Source organism: Galeopterus variegatus, unplaced genomic scaffold (genome assembly GCF_000696425.1).
Source record: "Galeopterus variegatus unplaced genomic scaffold, G_variegatus-3.0.2 Scaffold5828, whole genome shotgun sequence".
In the NCBI taxonomy this organism is placed as follows: domain Eukaryota; kingdom Metazoa; phylum Chordata; class Mammalia; order Dermoptera; family Cynocephalidae; genus Galeopterus; species Galeopterus variegatus.
In genome coordinates this window covers 55,886-78,184 of record NW_007731939.1, presented here as the reverse complement: position 1 = coordinate 78,184, position 22,299 = coordinate 55,886, and the positions used below count along the sequence as shown (strand labels likewise).

The 22,299-nt window shown below is 35.7% G+C and overlaps 1 protein-coding gene across 1 annotated transcript in view; it reads left to right on the top strand.

The window, feature by feature from the left end:
- Positions 1–4,996: 4,996 nt before the first annotated feature.
- The window catches only part of WDR11 (WD repeat domain 11), a 63,260-nt gene continuing 45,957 nt past the window's right edge, over positions 4,997–22,299 (top strand). The window contains exons 1-9 of the mRNA XM_008590060.1: positions 4,997–5,093; positions 6,085–6,196; positions 11,360–11,513; positions 12,430–12,603; positions 14,942–15,128; positions 17,241–17,406; positions 17,814–17,928; positions 18,791–18,986; positions 19,294–19,397. Coding sequence (XP_008588282.1) covers positions 5,008–5,093; positions 6,085–6,196; positions 11,360–11,513; positions 12,430–12,603; positions 14,942–15,128; positions 17,241–17,406; positions 17,814–17,928; positions 18,791–18,986; positions 19,294–19,397 — 1,294 coding nt within the window. The 5' untranslated portion in view covers positions 4,997–5,007. The remainder of the gene's footprint in view (positions 5,094–6,084; positions 6,197–11,359; positions 11,514–12,429; positions 12,604–14,941; positions 15,129–17,240; positions 17,407–17,813; positions 17,929–18,790; positions 18,987–19,293; positions 19,398–22,299) is intronic.

The window sequence follows — 22,299 nt, the reverse complement described above, 5'->3', positions numbered from 1 at the left end:
AGATCTTCCAATGCAAGATGGGATAGCTTAGAGGGGCCAGTGCTGTCATTAAAAACAGGAAGTCTAGATTCATACTCCAGCTCTGTCAGCAAATAATAAGGTATTGTAGGAGACTAAGCGCTGTGTTGGACTTTTAAAATATGTTATCTAATTAATGTTTTTAATTATCCAGGAATAGTTACTCTCCTCCTCCCAAATAACAGAAGAAAAGGAGGCATAATGAGGTTAAGTAATCTGCCCAAAGTCACCATGAATGCCCTTCTATAACTAATGCTAACCTTCCATGACTCCCTAGGGCCAGAAGAAGAAAATCCAGTGTGAGTATTAAAGAGTGAAAAGGCGTGGCTCACATGGAAAGTCCTTAACTCACCACCTAGCACATGTTTAAATGCTCAACAAATGATATTTTGTATCAGTAACAGAAGGCATTTGAAAGCCTTTAAAGGATCACGTAGAGCATACAGATTTCATGGATTTGTACACACGGAAGCACTTGGTACTAGAAGATATTTGGGCAAGTATGAAATGCACATGAATTTTTACATGTGCAGGAATTGAGCAGGGCTACCAATCATGTGCCTGAAGTTGCTCATAATCCTGCCATTTCAAGTAAATTAAAACAAAAAATACAAGTAAGAGCTCCACAAATAGTAAACTATAAAAAAAGAAAAAATAATCCACAAATTTTCCCTCTGATTCATTTCCTTCTTCCTGGGGGTGCACCCTGTTCTTACACAGAATGTCTCATTGCCAGAATCCTGTTCCCTTTGCTTTCCACAATCAGGCCACAACCAGGCCAATGCTAACTTTCTTAGTTTTGGAAATAAGACCTTTATCTCATTGGGAGTGTTTGCTCAGCTGAGTGGCTCAAAGTCTGCCACCTACAGAATGAGAGAAAGATTTTTTGCAAATCGTATATCTGATAAGAAACTTGTATCTAGAATATATAAAGAACTCTTATAACTCAATAGTGAAAAGACAGATAACCCAATTTAAAAATGATCAAAGGATCTGAATGGATATTTCTACAAAGAAGACAGAAATGGCCAATAAGCACATGAAAAGATGCTCAACATCATTAACCATCAGAGAAATGCAAATCAAAACGACAATGAGAACTACTTCACACCCCCATAAATTATTATTAAAAAGAGAATAACAAGTGTTGGTCAGGATTTGGAAAAATTGAAACCCTCATATGCTGCTGATAAAATGTAATACAGTGCAGCCTCTCTGGAGAACAGTCTGGCAATTCCTCAAAAAGTTAAACATAGAGTTCCCATATGAGCCAGCAATTCTAGGTATATACCCAATCCTAGGTATATACCCAAGCAAAATGAAAATACATGTTCACACAAAAATATATACAGGAATGTTCAGCACTATTTGTAATAGCCAGGAAGTGGAAACAACCCAAATGTCCATCAACTGGTGAATAGATAAATAAAGGATGGTATATCCATATTGTGAAATACTATTCAGCAATGGAAAGGAATAAAGTACTGAAATATAATACAATATGGACAGATCTTGAAAACATTATGCTAAGTGGAAGAATCCAGGCACAAAAAGCCAGATGTATGATTCCATTTATATTAAATGTCTATAACAGGCAAATCTATAGAAACAGAAAGTAGATGGGTGGTTGCCTATAGCTGAGGGACTGGGAGCAGAGGAAAAGGTGAGTGACTGCTAATGGGTACAGTTTCTTTTACAAGTGATGAAACATCCTAAAATTGATTATGGTGATGATTGCAAGACTGTAAATATGCCAAAAACCACTGAATTGTATGCTATGTGAATTGTATTTCAATAAAGCTGGGGGGAGTTCTTAATCTCATGCTTTGCAGGCAGCTGGAGTTCATTTAAACTGAGCCATGGAGTAGATCGTGACATGGAGGCAATGTGGTGCTGTTAGCAGTTAAAAGCGTTGAGTTTCAGAATTAGACTCCAGTGTCTTACCTATCCTTGCCCCACACTCTCCCCTATGGATGCTTTCAGGATCACCAGAGTTCCAACACTAGCTGTATAACCTTGGGAAACTCTGTAAGCTTTAATTTTGTTATCTACAGAATACTTGTGATAATACAGTCTCTGTGGCTTTGGGTAGATCGAATGAGATGATCTGGGTAAACAATTTATCATAGCAACTGGCACTTTGTGAGTGTTCAGTAGAAAGCAATTGACGTCACCATCTTCACCCTCAACATCTCCATCCATGCTCAAACCTGTTTACTCGTGCTCTCTCTGATGTGATCTTGGATGGTTTAGTAATGAAGTAAGTGATTTATTCCATTATATATTATTTTTGTCATCATCCCTTTCTTCTGCTCCCACCATTCAATCAGAGTAGGAATCAGAAATTCACACACTCTTATCTCCATCAACTTTAAAAGAAGGAGAGGAAAAGTTGTCCTAGTTTAGGGATGCAAATAATTTAGCAGTAGCAGGATGACCAGAGCCCACATTACCAGACTTTGGAGTTTATGTCATCAGGCATGGGGTGAAATAGTTTTTCAGGCATAAAAGAGGAGCATAGTTTCTGTCCTATTAAAGAGATCAGTTGTCCACTGTGTTCAATATTCTGTCTTCCACTCTGGCCAAGAGAGATGCTTCAGGGAATGCCATAAATATCCATTAACATACTTAATTACACACTCTTGTACCATGGGAGACAGATAGCTGTCCCAATGCCAGCTGGTCCTTGCCCTGAATATTCAACATTTATATCTTCAAGGTAGCTTACAAATTTAAACTAATGAATCTCTCTTCCTTCAGGAGGCTTTTTCTTACCGGAGAGATGGAAAGACCACTTACCTGCTGCCTGCCTCCATCTGTAAGCTACTGCATTGATTGTCACCTCATGCCTGTTTGATTTTATGGGCATTTGGAACTCTTGCACCATAAATCATTTATTGAACACCAACTGTATGTCAGGAAGGGTGTTAGGCATTTGGGGAGGAAAGAAGACTAAGATTTGATTCCATAGAACTTCTGGGAGGAGTTCTACGTCTACGAGAGTATATTTATTCTCCTACATTATGGTCCCCTAAAAATGGATGTCTAGGAGAAAGACATATCTGCAGATAACAATCATGTAGAATATCAATACTGAAATGGCACAGAAGAACAGCACAGAAAAATAACTTCTTAGAGGTCACTACACAACACTTCCATTTACATCTCATTGGCCAGAATTTAGTCTCACGGCCTGGTCTAGTTGTAAGGGAGAAAGGGGAAATGTACTCATTTAGTGGCATGACAATGTGCCCAGATATAAATTGCAGTTCTGTTCCAATGAATGAAGGAGAGAATGGATTTTGGAAACCAATTAGCAATCTCTGTCACTGGAGGCATCAAAGATTTTTAATAAGGGAGTGATAAATTTAGATTTGTGGTTATGAGAATCTTTGGTGGCCCTGAAAGCATCAGTAGAGAAGTGTGTGGAGCAAGGAAAAGTAAGACAGTAAGGGGAAGGGTGGGGTATTAGTTTGTTTCTGTTGCTTATAACAAAATACCTGATACTGGGTGATTTATAAAGAAAATGAAATTTATTGCTTACAGTTTCAGGGGCTAGCAAGTCCAAAGTCCAGGGAACACATCTGATGAGAGTCTCGGTGGTGGTGACAGTGACCCACGGGTCTCACGTGGCAGGAAAGGGTGGAGCAGAGAGAGATTAACCTCTCACGTGCTCTTCTCTTAAATCCTTCAGAACCACACCTATGACCACCATTTTTAATCCATTCACTACTGCATGGTCCAGTTTCAGAGGCTAGCAAGTCCAAAGTCCAGGGAACACATCTGATGAGAGTCTCGGTGGTGGCGACAGTGACCCATGGGTCTCACATGGCAGGAAAGGGTGGAGCAGAGAGAGATTAACCTCTCACGTGCTCTACTCTTAAATCCTTCAGAACCACACCTATGACCACCATTTTTAATCCATTCACTACTGCATGGTCTTACGATTTAATCACCTCTTCAAGGCCCCACCTTTCAATTACCAGAATAGGATTTCCCACCCTCAACAGTTACCATGGGATCAAGCTTCAGTGGGGTATCCACAGTGAAGGGAAGCAGCCACAGTGACTAGTTGCAAGATGGGCTTCAACAACTGAGAGGATATTGGAGGCAATCTATGAGAAAGCCATCTTAGGAGAGGGTTAAGGCGAATAAAAACACGCGCAATTTTATCCCGTTTGTTGATCAAGGAGCTAACAATGTTGCAGGAGAAACACATCTGCAAACACCACTGTTGGCAAATCACTGCACCACATGCTATAGTAAAGGGTATAAACCAACTGCTGAGCACAAACGAAGGAAGGATTGGATCTGACTCAGGAGAATGGCAGAGGAGAAACTGCAGAATCAAAGTTACCTCAACAAGCAGACACAGGGTCCCTTGGCCTCAGGCATTGTGCCACTATTCCCGCAAGTGTGAAGACACTATTTCTAAGACCAGCTATGAAGTGTTCTCTATATGTGGGAATTGTTTACATTCCGGCCATTGATTTCATTCACTGTGTCCATTTCATCCGGTTAATCTCATTCATTCATTATTCTCCGTCAACTCCATGAGGGCGTAGACATTGTGTCCTGTCCATCGGTGCGTCCCCGACGCCCACAGCAGAGCCTGCCACTGATCAAAGGCAGAAAGTGTAGCCAGGACTTGACATCTTTGCTTTTCACGATTTCCGGCAGAGCATAGAGGCCTACGCAGTCCCAAGCTGAAGAAAACAGACACGACCGGAGGCAGCACCTCTTCTTCCAAGCATAGCACCGTCTGGCGCCGAGTGGCGGGTCCCCGGGGCCTGCGGAACTCAGAAGCCGTGGAACCTGAAGGCCACGGAACCTGGGGGAGGTGGAACCCGGGGGTCTGTGGAACCTTGGTTCCGGCGGAACCTGACAGCGGCGCCCACTGCGCCACACGGACTCTGTTTGGAACGGAAACGCAGCGTCCTCCGCTTCCTAGTTGCCGGTGGGCGCGGAGGGCTGGGGCCGGCCTCTGCGATGCTGCCCTTCACGGTGAACTTCAAGGTGTCCGCGCGCACCCTCACCGGGGCCCTCAGCGCCCACAACAAGGCGGCGGTGGACTGGTGAGGGCGTCGGGCTTCCCGGCTGTCAGATCGGCCCCGAGTTTGTGAGGGGAAGGGGAAAGAACGAGAGGTTTCACTCCTGGGTTAGTTTGGCCTCGCTAAGACAGGCTGCCGCCATCACACTGAGATTTCCTTTTAGAGGATGGATTTTTGCTGCTATAGAAGTAATAAATGCCCCGTGGGGAATTCCCCCGTGCAAATACATCTGCCCTCTCTTTCCCATGCTTGTTTCTCTGCTCCTTTCTGCGCACCTCCTTCCCTTTCTCTTCTCTTTACCGCGCCTCCAACCTCCAGGCTTTCCTCCCTCCACCCTCCCTGTCCACTTTCTCTTCCCCGCCCTGTGTTTTCTTTCCTTCTCTCGGCCCTGTTTTTCATCCAACAATGTGCCAGACTCTGTGCTCGCACCTATCCTCAACTTTATCTTTTCTGGCCCCTCCTGTGTAGGATGTTCCTATCTACCACAGTTCATCTCTATTACTCTTTATCTTTTCACTGTGAAATAACAGTGCAGTTCTGAAAACTAACAATTAGACAAATGTAAAGCGAAATTCTGTAGCTGTGGCGCTGGGAATGTTGTCAAGAGGACTAAAACCTCCTGCCCAGGGTTTGTCTTTTTATCTGGTTGGAAGGACTGGGACTAGTCACAGATATTTATCCCAAGCACATTGTGGATACTAAAGATTCGAAGTTGAATAAGACAAGGTGTTTGCCCACAAAGACAGTCAGAGGGCAGAGTTGCTTCGAAGGCTGTAATGCATATCTCTTAGAACCTTTTTTTTCGTCCGAATGAAAAATGAATTTCAACAGGCGTTTGTAAGCATAGCTAGACCTTTTACTTAATTGGGATGACATAAAATACTGGCCTGTGAGTTTAAATAATAATTTTATTAATGGTGGTTCATGTGAGTTAGATTTATCATGTATTTAGGATTGGCAGGAGAGAAGTCTTGCTTTGTTTTGTACTTAAATTTTAATATTGTTGTTTTGTTAGGGGCTGGCAAGGTTTAATTGCTTATGGATGTCATTCACTGGTGGTAGTGATTGATTCCAATACTGCCCAAACTCTTCAAGTTTTAGAAAAACATAAAGCTGATGTTGTCAAGGTAAGTCAGATCCCACTTTGACCTTATAACATGTTGTCTAGTCTGAAGTTTAATATGGCACTAGGTTCTCATTAAGTCACATGTTGAATAGTTTTTAAACATAATAATCCATTTGAGGTAACCTTGTATTTCTATATATATGACTTAATGTCAATCAGGATGAATTATTAAATGCTAGTTCTTAGGTTATTTTAAAGTTTGTTTGGAACATCGATTCTATACCATTTACCAGACTATTTACTCATTTATTCGTTGTGAGCACTTAGCATATGCTAAGGATAGAGAGGTGAAAGCTCTCGTGCAATTCATTGTCTTGTGAGGAAGACTCACAATGTGATAAGACGGACTTGCTTAACATACTGTGGGAAGACAAAGGAGCTACATATAACTAGTCATGGAGATCAGAGAAGGATCACAGAAATCTTTCCAATTTAGGGACTACTGAACAGTTGTTAGCCAGGTGAACAATTGGGGGAGGAGCATTGCAGGGAAAAGGAGGTATGTACACAGAGGTAAGTAGTGTGCCATAATCATGGCTAAAAGACGGGTACACTTGTAGGAGTGATGGTAGAGGAGGCAGCCAGAGAAATCAGCTCTCAATCCTCAAAGTTTTATAAGGTTACAAAGCAGTTTGGGTTTTCAAGCAGGAGATTGATACAACCACATTTGCATTTTAGAAAAATTCATTCTGGCAGCACTGGAGAATCTGTTGGAGAAAGGCAAGATTGGAGGCAGTGAGATCATTTAGGAGACTTCTGTAGTAATTTTGGCAGGAAATTCTTAGTACCTAAAATAAGGCTGAGACATGGAGAAATTATGTTTAGGAGCTGTGTGAGAGATAAACCTGATACCCTATATAGTGATCAATATAAAGGAGAGTCAGAGGGTGAGTTCTTCAAAAAGGTTGTACAAAAATGGAATTAAAAGACAATAGGAATATTTCCATGAACTTTTTGAAGACCCTTCCTAGAATGTGACTGTTAAGTGTTCTGTTTGAGTAACTGAATGACAGTGTTGCCGATTATGAGTGTGTGTGAAGTCAATGAGTTTAAATTTTCAACATACAAAGCCTGAGATGTCTATATTATGTTACAGTGATCTGAAGTTTAGGAGAGAGGCCAGGATTGGTGGTAGCGATTTGGGGGTCTTTTTCTTTTTTAAATAATAGCTTTATTGAAATATTCATACCATATAATTCACTCATTTAAAGTGTACAATTACATTCTTTTTATTATATTCACAGTTGTGTAGCCATCACCCCAAAAGGAAACCCTGTACCATTAACAGTCACCATATTTCCCCCATCCCCCTCATCCCTCAGCAACTACTAATCTTTCTTTGTAGATTTGCCTTTTCTGGACATTTCTTATAAATGGAGTCATATTCATATACTGTGTGGCCTTTTGTGCCAGGCTTTTGCTTTGCATCATGTTTTCAGAGTTCATCCATGTTGTAGTATGTATCAGTACTCTGTTCCTTTTTATTGCTGAATAAAAAGGATATATCACATTCATTTTATTGATGGACATTTGGGTATTTCCTACTTGGCTCTTGTGAATAATACTACTACGAACATTTATATATGAGTTTTTGTGTGAACCTTTGTTCTTTTTCTTTTTGAATCTGTGTTTTTACTTCTCTTGAATGTATATCTAAGACTAGATTTATTGACTCATGGTAATTCTATGTTTAACTTTTTGGGTAACTGCCAGACTGTTTTCCAAGTTTTACATTCCCATTATTAGTGTATGAAGTTTCTAATTTCTCCAAATCCTTACCAACACTTGTTATTCTCTCTCCTTTTAATTATAACCATCCTTGTGGTTGTGAAGTGGTTCTCATTGTGGGTTTGGTTTGCATTTTCCTGATGGCTAATGATGTTAAGCTTTTTTTCGTGTGTTTATTGACCATTTGTATTTCTTCTTTGGAGAAATATGTATTCAGATCCTTCGCCCACTTTAAAACTGTATTTTTGTCTTTTTATTATTAGGTTATAAGATTTCTTTATGTATTCTAGATAAAAGTCCCTTATCAAATATGTGACTTGCAAATATTTTCTCTCATTCTGTGGGTTGTCATTTTACTTTCTTGATCGTGTCCTCTGAAGAACAAAAGTTTTTAATTCTGATGTAGTCCAATTTTTTTCTTTTGTTGAATGTGCTTTTGGTGTCATATCCAAGAAAATATTGCTTTCTTCAACATCGAGAAGATTTACACCTTTGTTTTCTTCTAAGAATTTTACAATTTTTAACTCTTACGTATAGGTCTGTAAACCATTGTGATTTAATTTTTATTTGTGGTTTAAGGTAGTGAAAAAATACAATTGATTTTTGTATATCAGCCTTCATCCTATGATCTTGCTAAACTCACTTTTTAGATCTTGTAATTTTGGGGTGGATTTTTTTACATAGACAATTACGTCATCTGCAAATGAGTACAGTTTAATTTTTTTCATTGGTAATCTGTATGCCTTCTATTTCTTTTTCTTGCCATATTGCATTATCTAGGACCTCCACTATAATGAGTAGGAGTGGTGAGAGGATGGTTTTGTCTTGCTCCTGAGCTTAGGGGAAAAGCATTTAGTCCTTCACCATTAAGTCTGATGTTGGCTGTAGGGTTTTTTTTTTAGAAAATTATTCTTATATTTACCTTTTCTGTCCTTTTTTCTTGGCATTTCTGGTACTTTATTTCTTTGTGTAGATCCAAGTTTCAGTCTGGTATGTTCTCTTTGCCTGAAGAATTTACTGTTAAGTTCTTGAAGTGCATATCTAATATTGGTTGATTCTCTTAGCTTTTATTTGTCTGAGAAAGTATTTTACCTTTGTTTCTGAAAGATATTTTTAAAGCATATAGAATTCTGGGTTGACAACTTTTTTTTCTAGTAGTACTTTAAATATATTATTCCATTATTTTCCACCTTATGTAATTTCTGATGAGAAATTATTGTTTCTCTGTGTGCGGCGTATATTTTTTCCTTTGAGTTCTTTCAAGATTTTCTCCTTATTCTTGGTTTTCAGCTGTTTGATTATGATGTATCTAGGTGATTTTTTAAAAAATATATGTACAGTGCTTGAAGTTTACATAAATGGATTTCAACACTGCACACATACACATATGTATATATAAACATACATACATAAATCAAGTCTTGTTATTCATGGTAGTTATATTCAGTTAAGTTGCTGCAGACACTGAATAGTGAATGCTGAAAATTGTTAGTGAATACTAATAATTTAGTATTAGTGAATACTGAAATATTGTTTGCTCCTAGGGGTTAGGTTCCTGTGAGCCTTGTCACAATGTTTTCAGCAACTGATCAGTACATAACCTGGTTTTATGTGTATTTCTGTCTAAAGACATCATTTTTAATATATGTTATTGTTTTGTATTGAACTATGGCCAACAGCACATGCCTAAGCAAAGCTTACCTCACATTTTTTCTGGAAGGCACATCACAACTTCTTGCACTTAGGAACAGTAGACAGCACTGTGCTTGGGGGACATTTTAAACAGTGAAATCACTATCAGAAATTACAGAAATGCAAAAGAAATGGTAGTAAATAGAACACAAAATGGACATTTATTTGCATTATGAAAACTGAAGCAAGAACACCTTGTTTGACCCCACCTGGGAACACATATGTGTGTTGGGCAACTCAAATTTTTTGCCACTCTGCACTTGTCCGCAAATGCTGCAAGAGGGCTGCAAGTATTGATTTTGAAGTTACAATATCAATAGTGAGTAGGCAAATTCACAATGGGAATCTGCAAATAAGGAGCATCAAATATATACACACAATATATATATGTACATGAACACACAAACACATTCAAACATACATACTCATATGCGTGCATAATATACATTTGAGGGTACTTCAAAAAGTTTATGAAAAAATTTGTATTATCTTTTAATTCTATTTTTCCATGAACTTTTTGAAGTGCCCTCATTTAGACACACATACATTTATTTCATTTAAAAATTTTTGCCTGAGTAAAAGATGTATAACAAGAAAACCCTAAGGCTTATTAACACTGATGTTCAGAAAACTTTGTTTCTATCTTTTTCATGAATACTATTGCAATTGGTTAGCTTACTTTCCTACCATAGCATTATGTGTGAGCGTGTTTATGTATATTTACACACATGTGTATGTATACATATATTTATATATTTGTATGTATTTGAAGATTTTGTGGTATTTAAGTTCATTTATTAAACACATTGAACACCAGCTTTGGGCACTGTACTAACATCTGGGAATAGAAATGTGAACAAGGCCTGCATGATCTGCCCTATGGAGCTGACAGTTCATGGGTTGATGATAAGTAAAAAAAATAAATAAATAAAATAATTACAAATTGTATAGTAAATGCTTAAGAAAACAAGCAAGATGCTGAGATAGAAGTGAGGTGTGTTAGTCACCAGGGAAGTCATCAGGGGAGGGCTTAGTTCATGGTAAGGACCATGTAATTTCTCTCTTGCTCTTATCAGTAGTCATTGTTCAAGAACTGAATCAGATTTGTCCTGGAATTCTTGTTTTTTATTTTAAAAATTCTATTCTTAGACAAAAATCAACACATTGTATATTGATAAATTAAAATAAAACATTAATTTAAAAACTATTCTTAATAATGTTGCTAGAAGTATGAAGCATAATTTTTTCTTAGAGAAAAAACATTTTTATGAAAAAGAGGCAGCTGGTGTTTTTTGTGTGCTTTGTTTTTTTTCCTGTTTTTCCCTCTTCAAGGTTGTGTGTCTTGTTTCCTTTTAATTAGGAGAATAGAATACAGAAAAATATTCTACTTAGCAATTTATAATTTTAGAGGTTGTGTCATAATTAGATTTTAGGAAAACTAATTTCCAAAGTATTCTGTAATTTTTACCTGAATTTCCTAAAATATTAAGGGTATGCATCATTTTTCATATTTGAAAGGCTAGAGCACTGTGATGTTTTCAAAAATATTTTAACTACAACTTTTAAAAAATATTAGAAATAATAAAAATGTCTAATTTACAAATGAAAATCAGCTTCCTATTTATTCTTGCCAAGTATTTTTGTAATATAAGTATAGTATGAGTTCTGGTTGATGTTTTATGAAAATTATGTTTAGTTTTGTCCAGTGCAGTATTTACTTGATTTGCTTTCTTCTTGATACTAGGTTAAATGGGCCAGGGAAAACTATCACCATAACATTGGCTCACCATATTGCTTGCGCTTAGCTTCTGCTGATGTCAGTGGAAAGATCATCGTTTGGGATGTGGCAGCAGGAGTAGCTCAGTGTGAGATCCAAGAGCATGCCAAACCTATTCAGGGTGAGGAAAGTATACTGTGCTAAGTGCTGATCTTGATCCACTTACTCTGGGTGTATTTTTTTTTTTCAATCATTTAATTTCATCACTTCCCAGTTAATTCTTGATAGTGTTTAGCCTGTTCTACTGTTCTGAATCTAACTTTCTTTTTCTTGTCAATACACTTCTGAGCATATTTCCTCAAATCTTTATATCAGCCTCAGTCAAGCATGATGAGAAAAATTAAGCTGCTACAATCTTGTAATCAAAGCTGTAATGTAAGTAAATTTGGCTGGGCTGCTATTGTGAGTTAGCCATCAGTGCTTACTTTACATTAATAGAGATGAACAAAATTTTATTCTCATTTACATATAAATCATTTGTTTGCTCATTTCTTTGTTTATCTTACTAAAACCAATACAGTTTCTTTAGACTCAAGTCTTTGAGTCACTCTCTTGACAATGAATTTTTTAAATGACTATTTAACAAATATTTATTGATTACTTACTATGTGCTAGGTACTGAACTAGATCTTTATACTGTTTGTTATGCTAAAAATCATGAAAAACTGCAAAGTCCCATTAAGTAATTCCACAAAAACATTAGGGGAGTCTGATATCTTGATTATGGCTAGGAGAGTCACACATATTGTTTTAAGTAATGATTAGTGCAAATTACCTTTTATTTTGTTTGAAGTAATATTTAAGATAATTGGAATTTTTTGATCTTGAGATTTTAACCAGACAAGTTATTTTTATATAAAATTATTTTTTCCTCTGCAATCTTGAAACAGACATATGTGCCATTTGGGAAGGGGGATGGTTAAGATTTTAAGGGTTATGTTTAAAAAACTAAATATCAAAGACAAAAAAAAAGAGAGCTAAGAGTTTCGAAGTGGATGATTTCTGAATTTTGCCTTTATTTCTATGGTCTTTCCCAGATATCCAGTGGTTGTGGAATCAAGATGCTTCCCGAGATTTACTGCTTGCTATCCACCCACCAAATTACATTGTGCTGTGGAATGCAGATACTGGCACCAAACTGTGGAAGAAGAGCTATGCAGACAACATTCTTTCTTTTTCTTTTGACCCTTTTGACCCCTCACATTTAACTTGTGAGTAATGGTTGCTTGTGGAAATGAATTAAATAATATAGTTAATGCTATGTACACAAACTATACACACACACATTATTCATCTATAATGTTGGCATGACTGTGCAAATTAGAGAAGCATATCTAGTCCATATATCTGCAGCTCCTAATACACACACTAAATTATAACCCCATATCATTCGCAATCATTTTGAAGTTAGAAATTTAAATAAGCATGCCACACCTTTGTTATGTTCAATTAGTGAGTAGTATTGACCAGGGATAGAGTTACTGTTATATTCTAATTCCGATGTAATAAATTCATTTTTCTGGAAACATTTAAAGTACTTAAATCAAGAGTTTCATTTAATCTGTGGCCAGATTAAGTTCTTGCTTTTTAAAAAACTGTCCTAACTTGTACCATTCGTTTTGAGTGCCATAAACAGAGGCATGTAAAGAATAGAATAAGCCCAAGAGAATTTTTTCTTGCAGAGTTGGTTTTTCCAATGTTCTTTTGTTGTTTTACTGAACTAAAAATGAGATCTGCTTTAGACAGGTATTTTTGTGGCTAAATTACTTAGAAAATATTCTTCTTTTTGGCGACTGGCTGGTATAGGGATGTGAACCCTTGACCTTGGTGTTACAAGGTAGTGCTCTAACCAACTGAGCTAACCAGTCAGCCCAGAAAATATTCTTTATTCAGTCATCCAACAGATATTTCTTCAGCTATTACTACTGCTTTGGGAACCAAGACAAGGGTTCTTGCCTGCATAGCATTTGCATTCTCAATGAATGAGAGGGAGTCAGATCATAAACCATGAACATAAAGAGTTAGTAAATTCTAGTATATTAAGAGGTGATAAGCTGTCTAGAGAAAGTAATAAAGGGGATGGAGGGGAATGGGGGATGAGGATGGACAAGTTGTATTAGATAGAGTGTTCAAAATAGGCTTCATTTTGATAATGATCAGAAACTTGAAGGAGATAAGGGAATTAGCTGTGGTAAAGAATGTTTTCCCTGGATTCAAATGACTAAAGATTCTAACTTTTATCCATCACCATTTACTGAGGGGTGTGTGTGTCTGTGTGTGTTGAAGGAAGAGAAAGGCAGACAAGTAGAAGCTAAAATGGGAAACACTGCTATGTAAATAACTACAGTACAGTGTGTTTAGGCTTTTAGGTATTTAAATTTTTGTGTATGAATGTGTACATATATACACTCACTCAATCACCAGTTTGCTCATGTAAATGCGGTCTGTGGGAACACCAAGGAGGGGTGGCTCAGCAGCAGAGTCAGAGAGAGATTGCTCATGTAAATGCGGTCTGTGGGAACACCAAGGAGGGGTGGCTCAGCAGCAGAGTCAGAGAGAGAAGGTGTCACAAAAGAGAGGAAACAAGTGGGACTTTGAATGATGAGTTCTGGAACCTGAAAAGGAGACAAGGCTTTAGGCTAAGTTGATTGCATCAACTCTTTACATCTCTGTAATTTGATGGGTGAAAGCACTGTATATTTCGGAGTGTCAGCTGATCTTTGATTTACTCATACTGAACATACTAGAGTTGTCATAACTCTTGAATGCTTTCTTGTTCCCTGTGTGTAAAGCAGCCTCACCAACTTCCAGGACCCAGGGTAGATAAGGTATTTCTACTCATATATCCCAGTATTAAGTTAGCCCCAGTGTTGAGGGAGATTATTTTTTCAATCATAGAAGGGCAAAATTTGTATTGCTAAATGTGGTGCTCCCACTTTGCATATTTTTATTTCACGTACCCATTGCCACTGTTGGCATTCTACTTTTTTTCTAAATATAAAGGGAAAAGAAGACTCTTTACTCATCCTAAGGTTCAGTCTGATGGAAAAAGGAAATATATTTAGACTGAGTAGCTCATGATAATCATAAAAAATTCAGTATCATCAAATCAGACATTTGAACTTAGCTGTTTGTGATTTACAGAGCCTCTTACTATGGCATTTTTTCCCTTCCTTCAGAATCTTATATTCTGAAAAGCGTTTGGATTTTGAAGTTATGGGATATAATGAGGAAAGGCTTTTAATGAAAGACCATGCACTGCATTTATTTGGAAGAACAAACATTTGTTGTTTCTACCAATAACCTTCTGGTATCTTTTTAATATAAAACATAAATTAGAATGCTGAGCTTGGAAGCCTGTGATGAATTGTAATGGACCACCTGTTTCTCTTCAACTTGGAGAACATTCTCATTATGTTATGACTGCAGAACATTGCCAGTTCTGTATTATTAAAATTATCATTATCTTGTTCTCAAAATTATAGTGGAATAAAACTCTATGCTAAACTTGATTAAACTTTAATTGCAGTTTTGGTTCTCTCAATATAGTACTCACCAGCGAGGGTATTGTATTCATCTCAGACTTCTCTCCATCCAAGCCTCCCTCAGGCCCTGGGAAAAAAGTTTACATATCCAGCCCTCACTCTAGCCCAGCTCATAACAAGCTGGCTGCAGCCATGGGTGCCAAGAAGGCTCTTAATAAAGTAAAAATTTTAATCACTCAAGAGAAACCTAGGTAAGTTACAAGTCTAAAACTAAAAACAACATTCATCTGTTTATCAGATATGAAAGCATTGTTCTTGGAGGTGTGCTAAAATTGATTTTCTTCTTCATCTCACTTTTTCTCATTTCTAATTTTGAGTTCATTAGAAAAAAAAATATTCTTTTTTTCTTCTCCCCTAGGAGGAGATTCAGCATTTGACATAGTTCCTTTGTTTCCATTAGTTGTGCTAAACTCCCCTACTGATTTTTACATATTAAAATTTTTGACTTCTGATTTTTACTTATGAAAATACGACATGATTCTAAAGTTGGGATTATTGAAACATATTAAAAATTTGGGGACTCAAGCTGGATTTTTATTCTAAATATATTTTCCTAGCTTAAGTGCTATGCAATCTCATTAGCCAGCAAAATGTGGCTTTTCTTATACAGGTGAAGGTGTTTCTCATCTTGGTTAAGAGCCAAGATTCTGGAGAAATCCATAGTTAAGTGATTCTGAGAAAATTCTTTAATCTTGCTCAAATTTCACTCTCAACAATCTCTAAAATAGGGTTTTAAAGTTATCATAGGGTGGGTACAGATTAGTAGATACAATAACATAAAGTACTTAATGTAGTGGTTGTCAGTAAGCATTCATTTAAAAAATGTTGTTACTATTTGTTTAGGAAATTGCAAATGAATAAAATTTTAAGTAATGAGTTTTATGCGTTAGAAATAGATTTCTGTTTTTTTCAAATTACTGCTTTAGCAGATTTTTGGCATTCATTTTAAGATAGCCTTTATTTTTAATATGCTAAAGTTATTCTGTATAGACTTTGTGGGTAATTACCTGAAAGATATATGATAAAAATATAAATTGCTATACAAATACATTCTGAATTTGTATGTAAATATCATTTTTATACTTGTGTGTTAAACCATAGGCTGGTTAAGCTCACTAATTTATCCCTCACCCTGTGCCAAAATGATTTAAGATTGCTCCTTAAGTATCTTAAGAAGACTTTCTATTTTTCATCGATTCTCTGGCATAACAAACAATTATTTGGTAGCCTGAATAGTTTGATAAGTTATTATTTATATCTATTATGTTTTCTTTCATATGAATCATATGTTCATCTTGAGTATTGGAAAAATGTATTATTTATCCCTGCAAGTAGAACTGCTCTGGATGCTTTCACATGTATCAATTCATGTAATCTACAATCCTGAGCAGTAGTACTGTTCTCATTTTACAGGTGAAAAAACAGTTCCATATTCTTTAAATGTTTCTCAAGCTCACCCAACTAGGAAATGGGAGAGTCAGGATTTTAATGCAATAAAAATCCCTCTCTCTTTCTAGTCCTCTAAACTAACTTTACATTAATTTCAAAATCTTTCAATAAAATTATTATATAAAAAGAAAATAGTACATAATTATGTCTATTTCTATTGAAATATATTTAATATAAAAAGCGTGTGTTTAAATATCTGCAACAATCACAGATTACCAAAATGATTTTGAGATTCTTTAACCATCGTTTATAATCCTCATAGTTTCATCTGCTTTATTCATACAGAAAAAATGCTGTGATATGAGTGAATAAAATATGCTACTTTGTTTCAGAAAAGGTTTAAGATAGTTTAAAGGTAAATGAAGGCCAGAATAGAGGAAGTGATTTACCCAAGGCCATACAGATAGTGCAATAACTCCTGGTCCAATGGCCCTAATTACCCTAAATGTTTATGTTTTAATCCCGAGTCTTGATTTTAGCAGTCTGTCTAGTAGTTCTAATTGCAAAGGAAAAAGTAAAATAAAACTATCTTATGAATGCCAGTATAGTGTTGTCACTTATCATCTCATACCATAAACATAATAGTCTGCCACTTTAAATATTTCAAAAATTTAGAAACACTGATGTTTCTACCCAACCTATACAATGTTATCATAATTTGGATTTTGACACATAGTAGAGGTCTAAATTTTGGATGCTAATCCATGTTGGTGATTTCAGAAAATAGTTGTACATTGTCATTGGTAATTTTTATGTGGAAAGTACAAAATTAAATTCTTTAGTAGCTCTTTCTGATATGAATAAAGTCTTTGACTCCTTTCTCCATGCCTAAAGTAAATGTTTATTTTTTTCAGTGCTGAATTCATAACTCTCAATGATTGCCTTCAGTTGGCTTATCTGCCTTCAAAAAGAAATCACATGTTGTTACTCTATCCTCGAGAGATTTTAATCCTTGACCTTGAGGTGAATCAAACAGTGGGTGTGATTGCAATAGAAAGAACAGGAGTTCCATTTCTGCAGGTATTTACAATTTATAAATTATACTTCCAAAAGTTACTATAAATGTTGTATAGAGAAAGATCATAATCTTGCAAAAGTCCTTAGTTTCACTTTCTATTTTTTATTTACTGGAAGATTAACATTATTTTATAGTCCTTATTTTTCTGCACTTTTCATATACCCTAGCAATTCTTCACACTGATCCTGAGATATTTACTGAACTATTTCAGCTACATGGATAAAGACAATTTTGGGGGGATTATAAATGAATTTTTAAAATGTTCATTTAGTTTTAATGCTTGGGCTTTATTTGTGTATTTTTGTTTGTTTTTCTTTTTTCTTGCTCATATTCTCTATGAGTTTGTTTCATAGTATATACTTTGTTAGTCTATTATATTTTTTAAAATAAGTACATCATCTATTTAAAGGTAATACCCTGCTTTCAGCGTGATGGTTTATTTTGTCTACATGAAAATGGTTGTATAACCTTACGAGTTCGAAGATCTTACAATAGCATTTTCACCACTTCAAATGAGGAACCAGGTGAGTTTATATTTCACAATAATTATTTTATCTTCAAAATTATTTTATAAGACTTCATGTGGCAAGTGTTAGCCAAGGCATAGATTTAATGATAGACATTACCTTGAGAAAGTGTTGTTAGAATATGGTTACAATATGAGACATAAAATAATACAAGCCCAAGATTAGTGTCTTCATGTTAGAATAGTGCGCCTTTTATAGTCAACAAAGCAGGTAATATTTTTAATTTCTTCTTAATTGTACCCATGAGCCAAGTGATGTTATCTTTTGTGAATTTTTCTTCAGTACAAGTCCAACCTTGTGTGCCTTTCTTATTACAGTCACTTGACAACTCCTCTGGTTTAGGAATTTCCATTCTAAAGTGGTACAGGTTAATAAGCCTCCAGAGCACTCAGTTGTAAGGTCACTTTTATCTGGGAGAACAGAAGTAATGTTTTTGTGAAATGATGTAGTATGTAAAGGTGAAAGCAGTTTTTACATCTTTTGTAAAGTACAGTTATTTACAGGCTTATACACTACTACAAATTATGATGGTGTATAGTGCACTATTTATTATTTAATCATATATCACTGTTGATCCTTCAAAGCATTTTCTTTGAAAATATTGAAAAACAAGATATCTTGATCATAGTTACTACTTTGGAGATCAAATTTGGCGTGTGTAGTTGTTAAGTGAATTATCTTTACATTCTGAAGAAAGTAGTACTACAATTTTAAAAAGTGAGACATTTCTTGACAAACTTCACATTAGTGAAGGAATAAAAATCCTTTTTAGTTGGGGTTTTATTTAAATTGAAATAAATAGTAGTGATACTGATATGGTTACTTTCTGATATTTAAAAGAAAACAATTCTATGTTAAGATCCAGATCCTGTTCAGGAGCTTACCTATGATTTACGAAGCCAGTGTGATGCAATCAGGGTGACAAAAACTGTCCGTCCCTTCAATATGGTGTGCTGTCCTGTCAATGAGAATGCAGCTGCTCTCGTAGTGAGTGATGGCAGAGTCATGATATGGGAACTCAAGTCTGTTCTATGTAATCGAAATTCACGGAACAGGTAAATGAATTGATAGGATTATGTTTCTGATTTTTGTTTTCTGTTCCTCTTTTTTTTTTTTAAATTACAAGAATCATGTAAAAATAACAGGGCCATTTTTCTATAAAATATTTTTAAGGTGATAATTAAGGAGGCTTTAGATTATTAGAGAATTATGTAAACTTGCTAGAGCTATTTCACATATGGGTAAGATTAATAAACAATATAAAAAGAGATAGAATACCATGATCTGGAATTAATAATTTGCATTCGTAATATGTAATACAGGTTTTAAATATGTAAAACCATTTAATTATTGTCTTTGCAGTAGTTCTGGTGTGTCACCTTTATATTCACCAGTGTCTTTCTGTGGAATTCCTGTAGGAGTACTACAGAATAAACTACCAGACCTTTCCTTAGATAACATGATTGGTAAGCTTTTTTTTTTTTCCCCTCTACCTTTCATGTTAGGTATTCTTTTTGAAGGGCAAAAATAGTCACTGATTTGCAATTATTGCAAAGTCAAAGTTAATATCTGAGAAAACTAAAATGTAGAACCATTCTTTCCTAAATATATCAGAGGGGTGTAAAATATTTAAGCATAGAAGTGCTTGAAGTAGCATAGATAGGCATTGTACTTGGTGGAATTAGAAAACGTTCATTGATGAGAGACTGATCTAAATGAAAGAGATGACAGTGGGCATCTGGATTTTGGGTTGATAGCCTTTGCTGAGCTATACCATACCTCTTTAGGGCCTTCATGCTCACTGGTCCCTCAACTTGGAATTAAATGTCTGCTTCCTCTCTCTCCCTTTCTGCTACTCCTAATTTAAAATTCAACTCAAGGTTGCTTTCTTTAATCCCCCAAACCTAATTTAAATGTTCTTCTTTTGTGGTCCCGTGTAGTTACTAGATATATTGTAATTGTGGTTTTACTTCTGCCTCCTCCAATGAATTATGAGCTCCACAAGGGCGGGACAGTGTTTGATTCAGTTTTGTATACCCCAGCTCTTAGCACAGGGCCAGTGCATTCTAGACGTGGGGTAAATATTTATTGAAGGAATAAAGTAACTGAATGATATTAGAAAAAATTATTTTAACTTTTTGACATGAATTTTCTTATTTTTATGTTGGGGATTCTTACTTTCAACAAATATTTATTTGCAGATAAAATATTCAAGGCTATTATGGGGGTATGAGGATAGTTCAAAATGTTCATGTAAAAATAGAATTAAAAGATAATATGAATCTTTCCACGAACTATTTGAAGTATCTGCATATATTAAAGGAAGAATGAGGATTTGTGATTTTAAATATCATGCAACTTCCAATTGTAAGACTTTGTAAATATGCCGACCAATTTTGACATCTAGTTCTTTTAAAATTGTGGCTATGGTTTATAAAGGATTTTCTATATCATTATTTATTCTTCCATAATGTAATTGAAAATGGATATTATTTCGTAGGTTTTTTTGTTTAAGTGCTAGATAAATGATATTCTAGAAAGAGCATTACGTTATTAATCATATTAATCAGATGTCATTTATTGAGTGCTTAATACTACATTAAATACTGTGTTAAATACTCTACGTATTACCTCACCACAACCCTGCAAAGAAGGTAAATATTTCCATTTAATATATATGAGAACTGAGGCTCAAAGAGATTAAAAAAACTTGCCTCAAACTACACACAGCCAGTAAGTGGAAGAGCCAAAATGTGGAACCAGTCATCCTGGCTGTGGAGCCTGTTTTTTCACAGTGGCCTTCAGTCCTGGCTGCTCCACTGTCATCTTAGAGAAGACCCTGACTTCTCTTGGCCTTGGTTTTGTCATGATTCCTGCCAGTTGTAAAATCCTTTTGCTCAATGACACTAACTTTTATTTTATTGAATCAAAATTGATTATACATATTTTGGGGGTTTAACATTGAGATTTGTTGATCAAATCAATATTACTAGCATATATATTGTTACAGATCGTAATTATTCTTTATGCCCCTTGTCCACTCTTTCCCCATCCCCTTCTCCCCCACCCCGATTACCCTAGATTTCTTCTCTCCTTCTGAAAGAATAATGGTTACTCTGTTGATTTGTTGCCTAGATGATCTGTCCAATACTGAGAGGTGTGATCAGGTCCCCCAATATTGTCATAGAGCAGATGCTTCTTCCGTCACTCTGAAATGGACTTTGTGGAGAGAGACATTGTCTTCTTTTCTTTATCTCTGCTGGTGACTCTCCTTGAATGACACTAATTTTTCTATTTAAAATTATATTAAGTGAAATAAGTCAGATGCAGAAAGAGAAATACCACATATTCTCACTTATTTGTGGGAGCTAAAAATAAATAAATAAATAAATATACCAACAAACTATATGGGAAGGAGACACAACAATCATAATTCCTTGTACTTGTTAAGACAAGTGAACAGATATGTTGATTGGGGGAGGGGAGGGGAGGGAAAGTGAAATTGGTAAAGGGACACAAAAATCAACTGCATTGTATATTGATAAATTTTTAAAAAAATTAGATAGCTTGAGAGTTATTAGAGAGAAAATTAAGTTTTAGAATAAATCTTATGGAATTATAAAAACATAAATAAAGAAATAAAATAAAATAAAATAAAGTTCTTTCTATTCACCATCCATTCACCAGACATAAATCCATATGAGAAAGTTTAGTTACATAATTGTTTTGCAAAATTCATTTTATCAATAGCACAGTTTTCTGACTTAATTGACCTTATCTATTATTAATATAAAATATTAAAGTGAGAAGAATTATAAATACACATTAACAGAACTAATCAATAATAGGAAGCTCATAAGAGGTTGAAGTTTTATGCTGTTTAGGTATCTGCGTGATATAAATTATAGTTGTTTTTTTATTTTTTTGTCTTTTTTCTTTTTATTTTATTGACCGGTAATGGGATCGCAACCCTCGGTGCTGCGCCTGCACCGCGCTCAGCCAGTGAGCGGGAACCAGTCTCCACATGGGATCCGAACCCTCAGCGGGAGCGCCGCCGCGCTCCCAAGTGGCGCACTCTCCAGTGCGCCACCGGGCCAGCCCGAAATTATAGTTTTTAAGAGATAAAAGGAAATAGATCGTATAGCAGTCCTTGACAATGTAACTGGTTTAAAATTGTTAAATAAATAAAGCTTTGTTACTTGAAAACATCTAATTAAAACTTCTAATTAAGCTTTTAATTTGAGATTCACTGTGTTCTTAGTGATAACTGAAAGCAATTCAGTTAAATACGAAGGCTGATTTATATTCATTGGATAAAGGCTGGCGATTATTAAACCATAGTATGCCCTACCTTGTGAATTGCCTCTT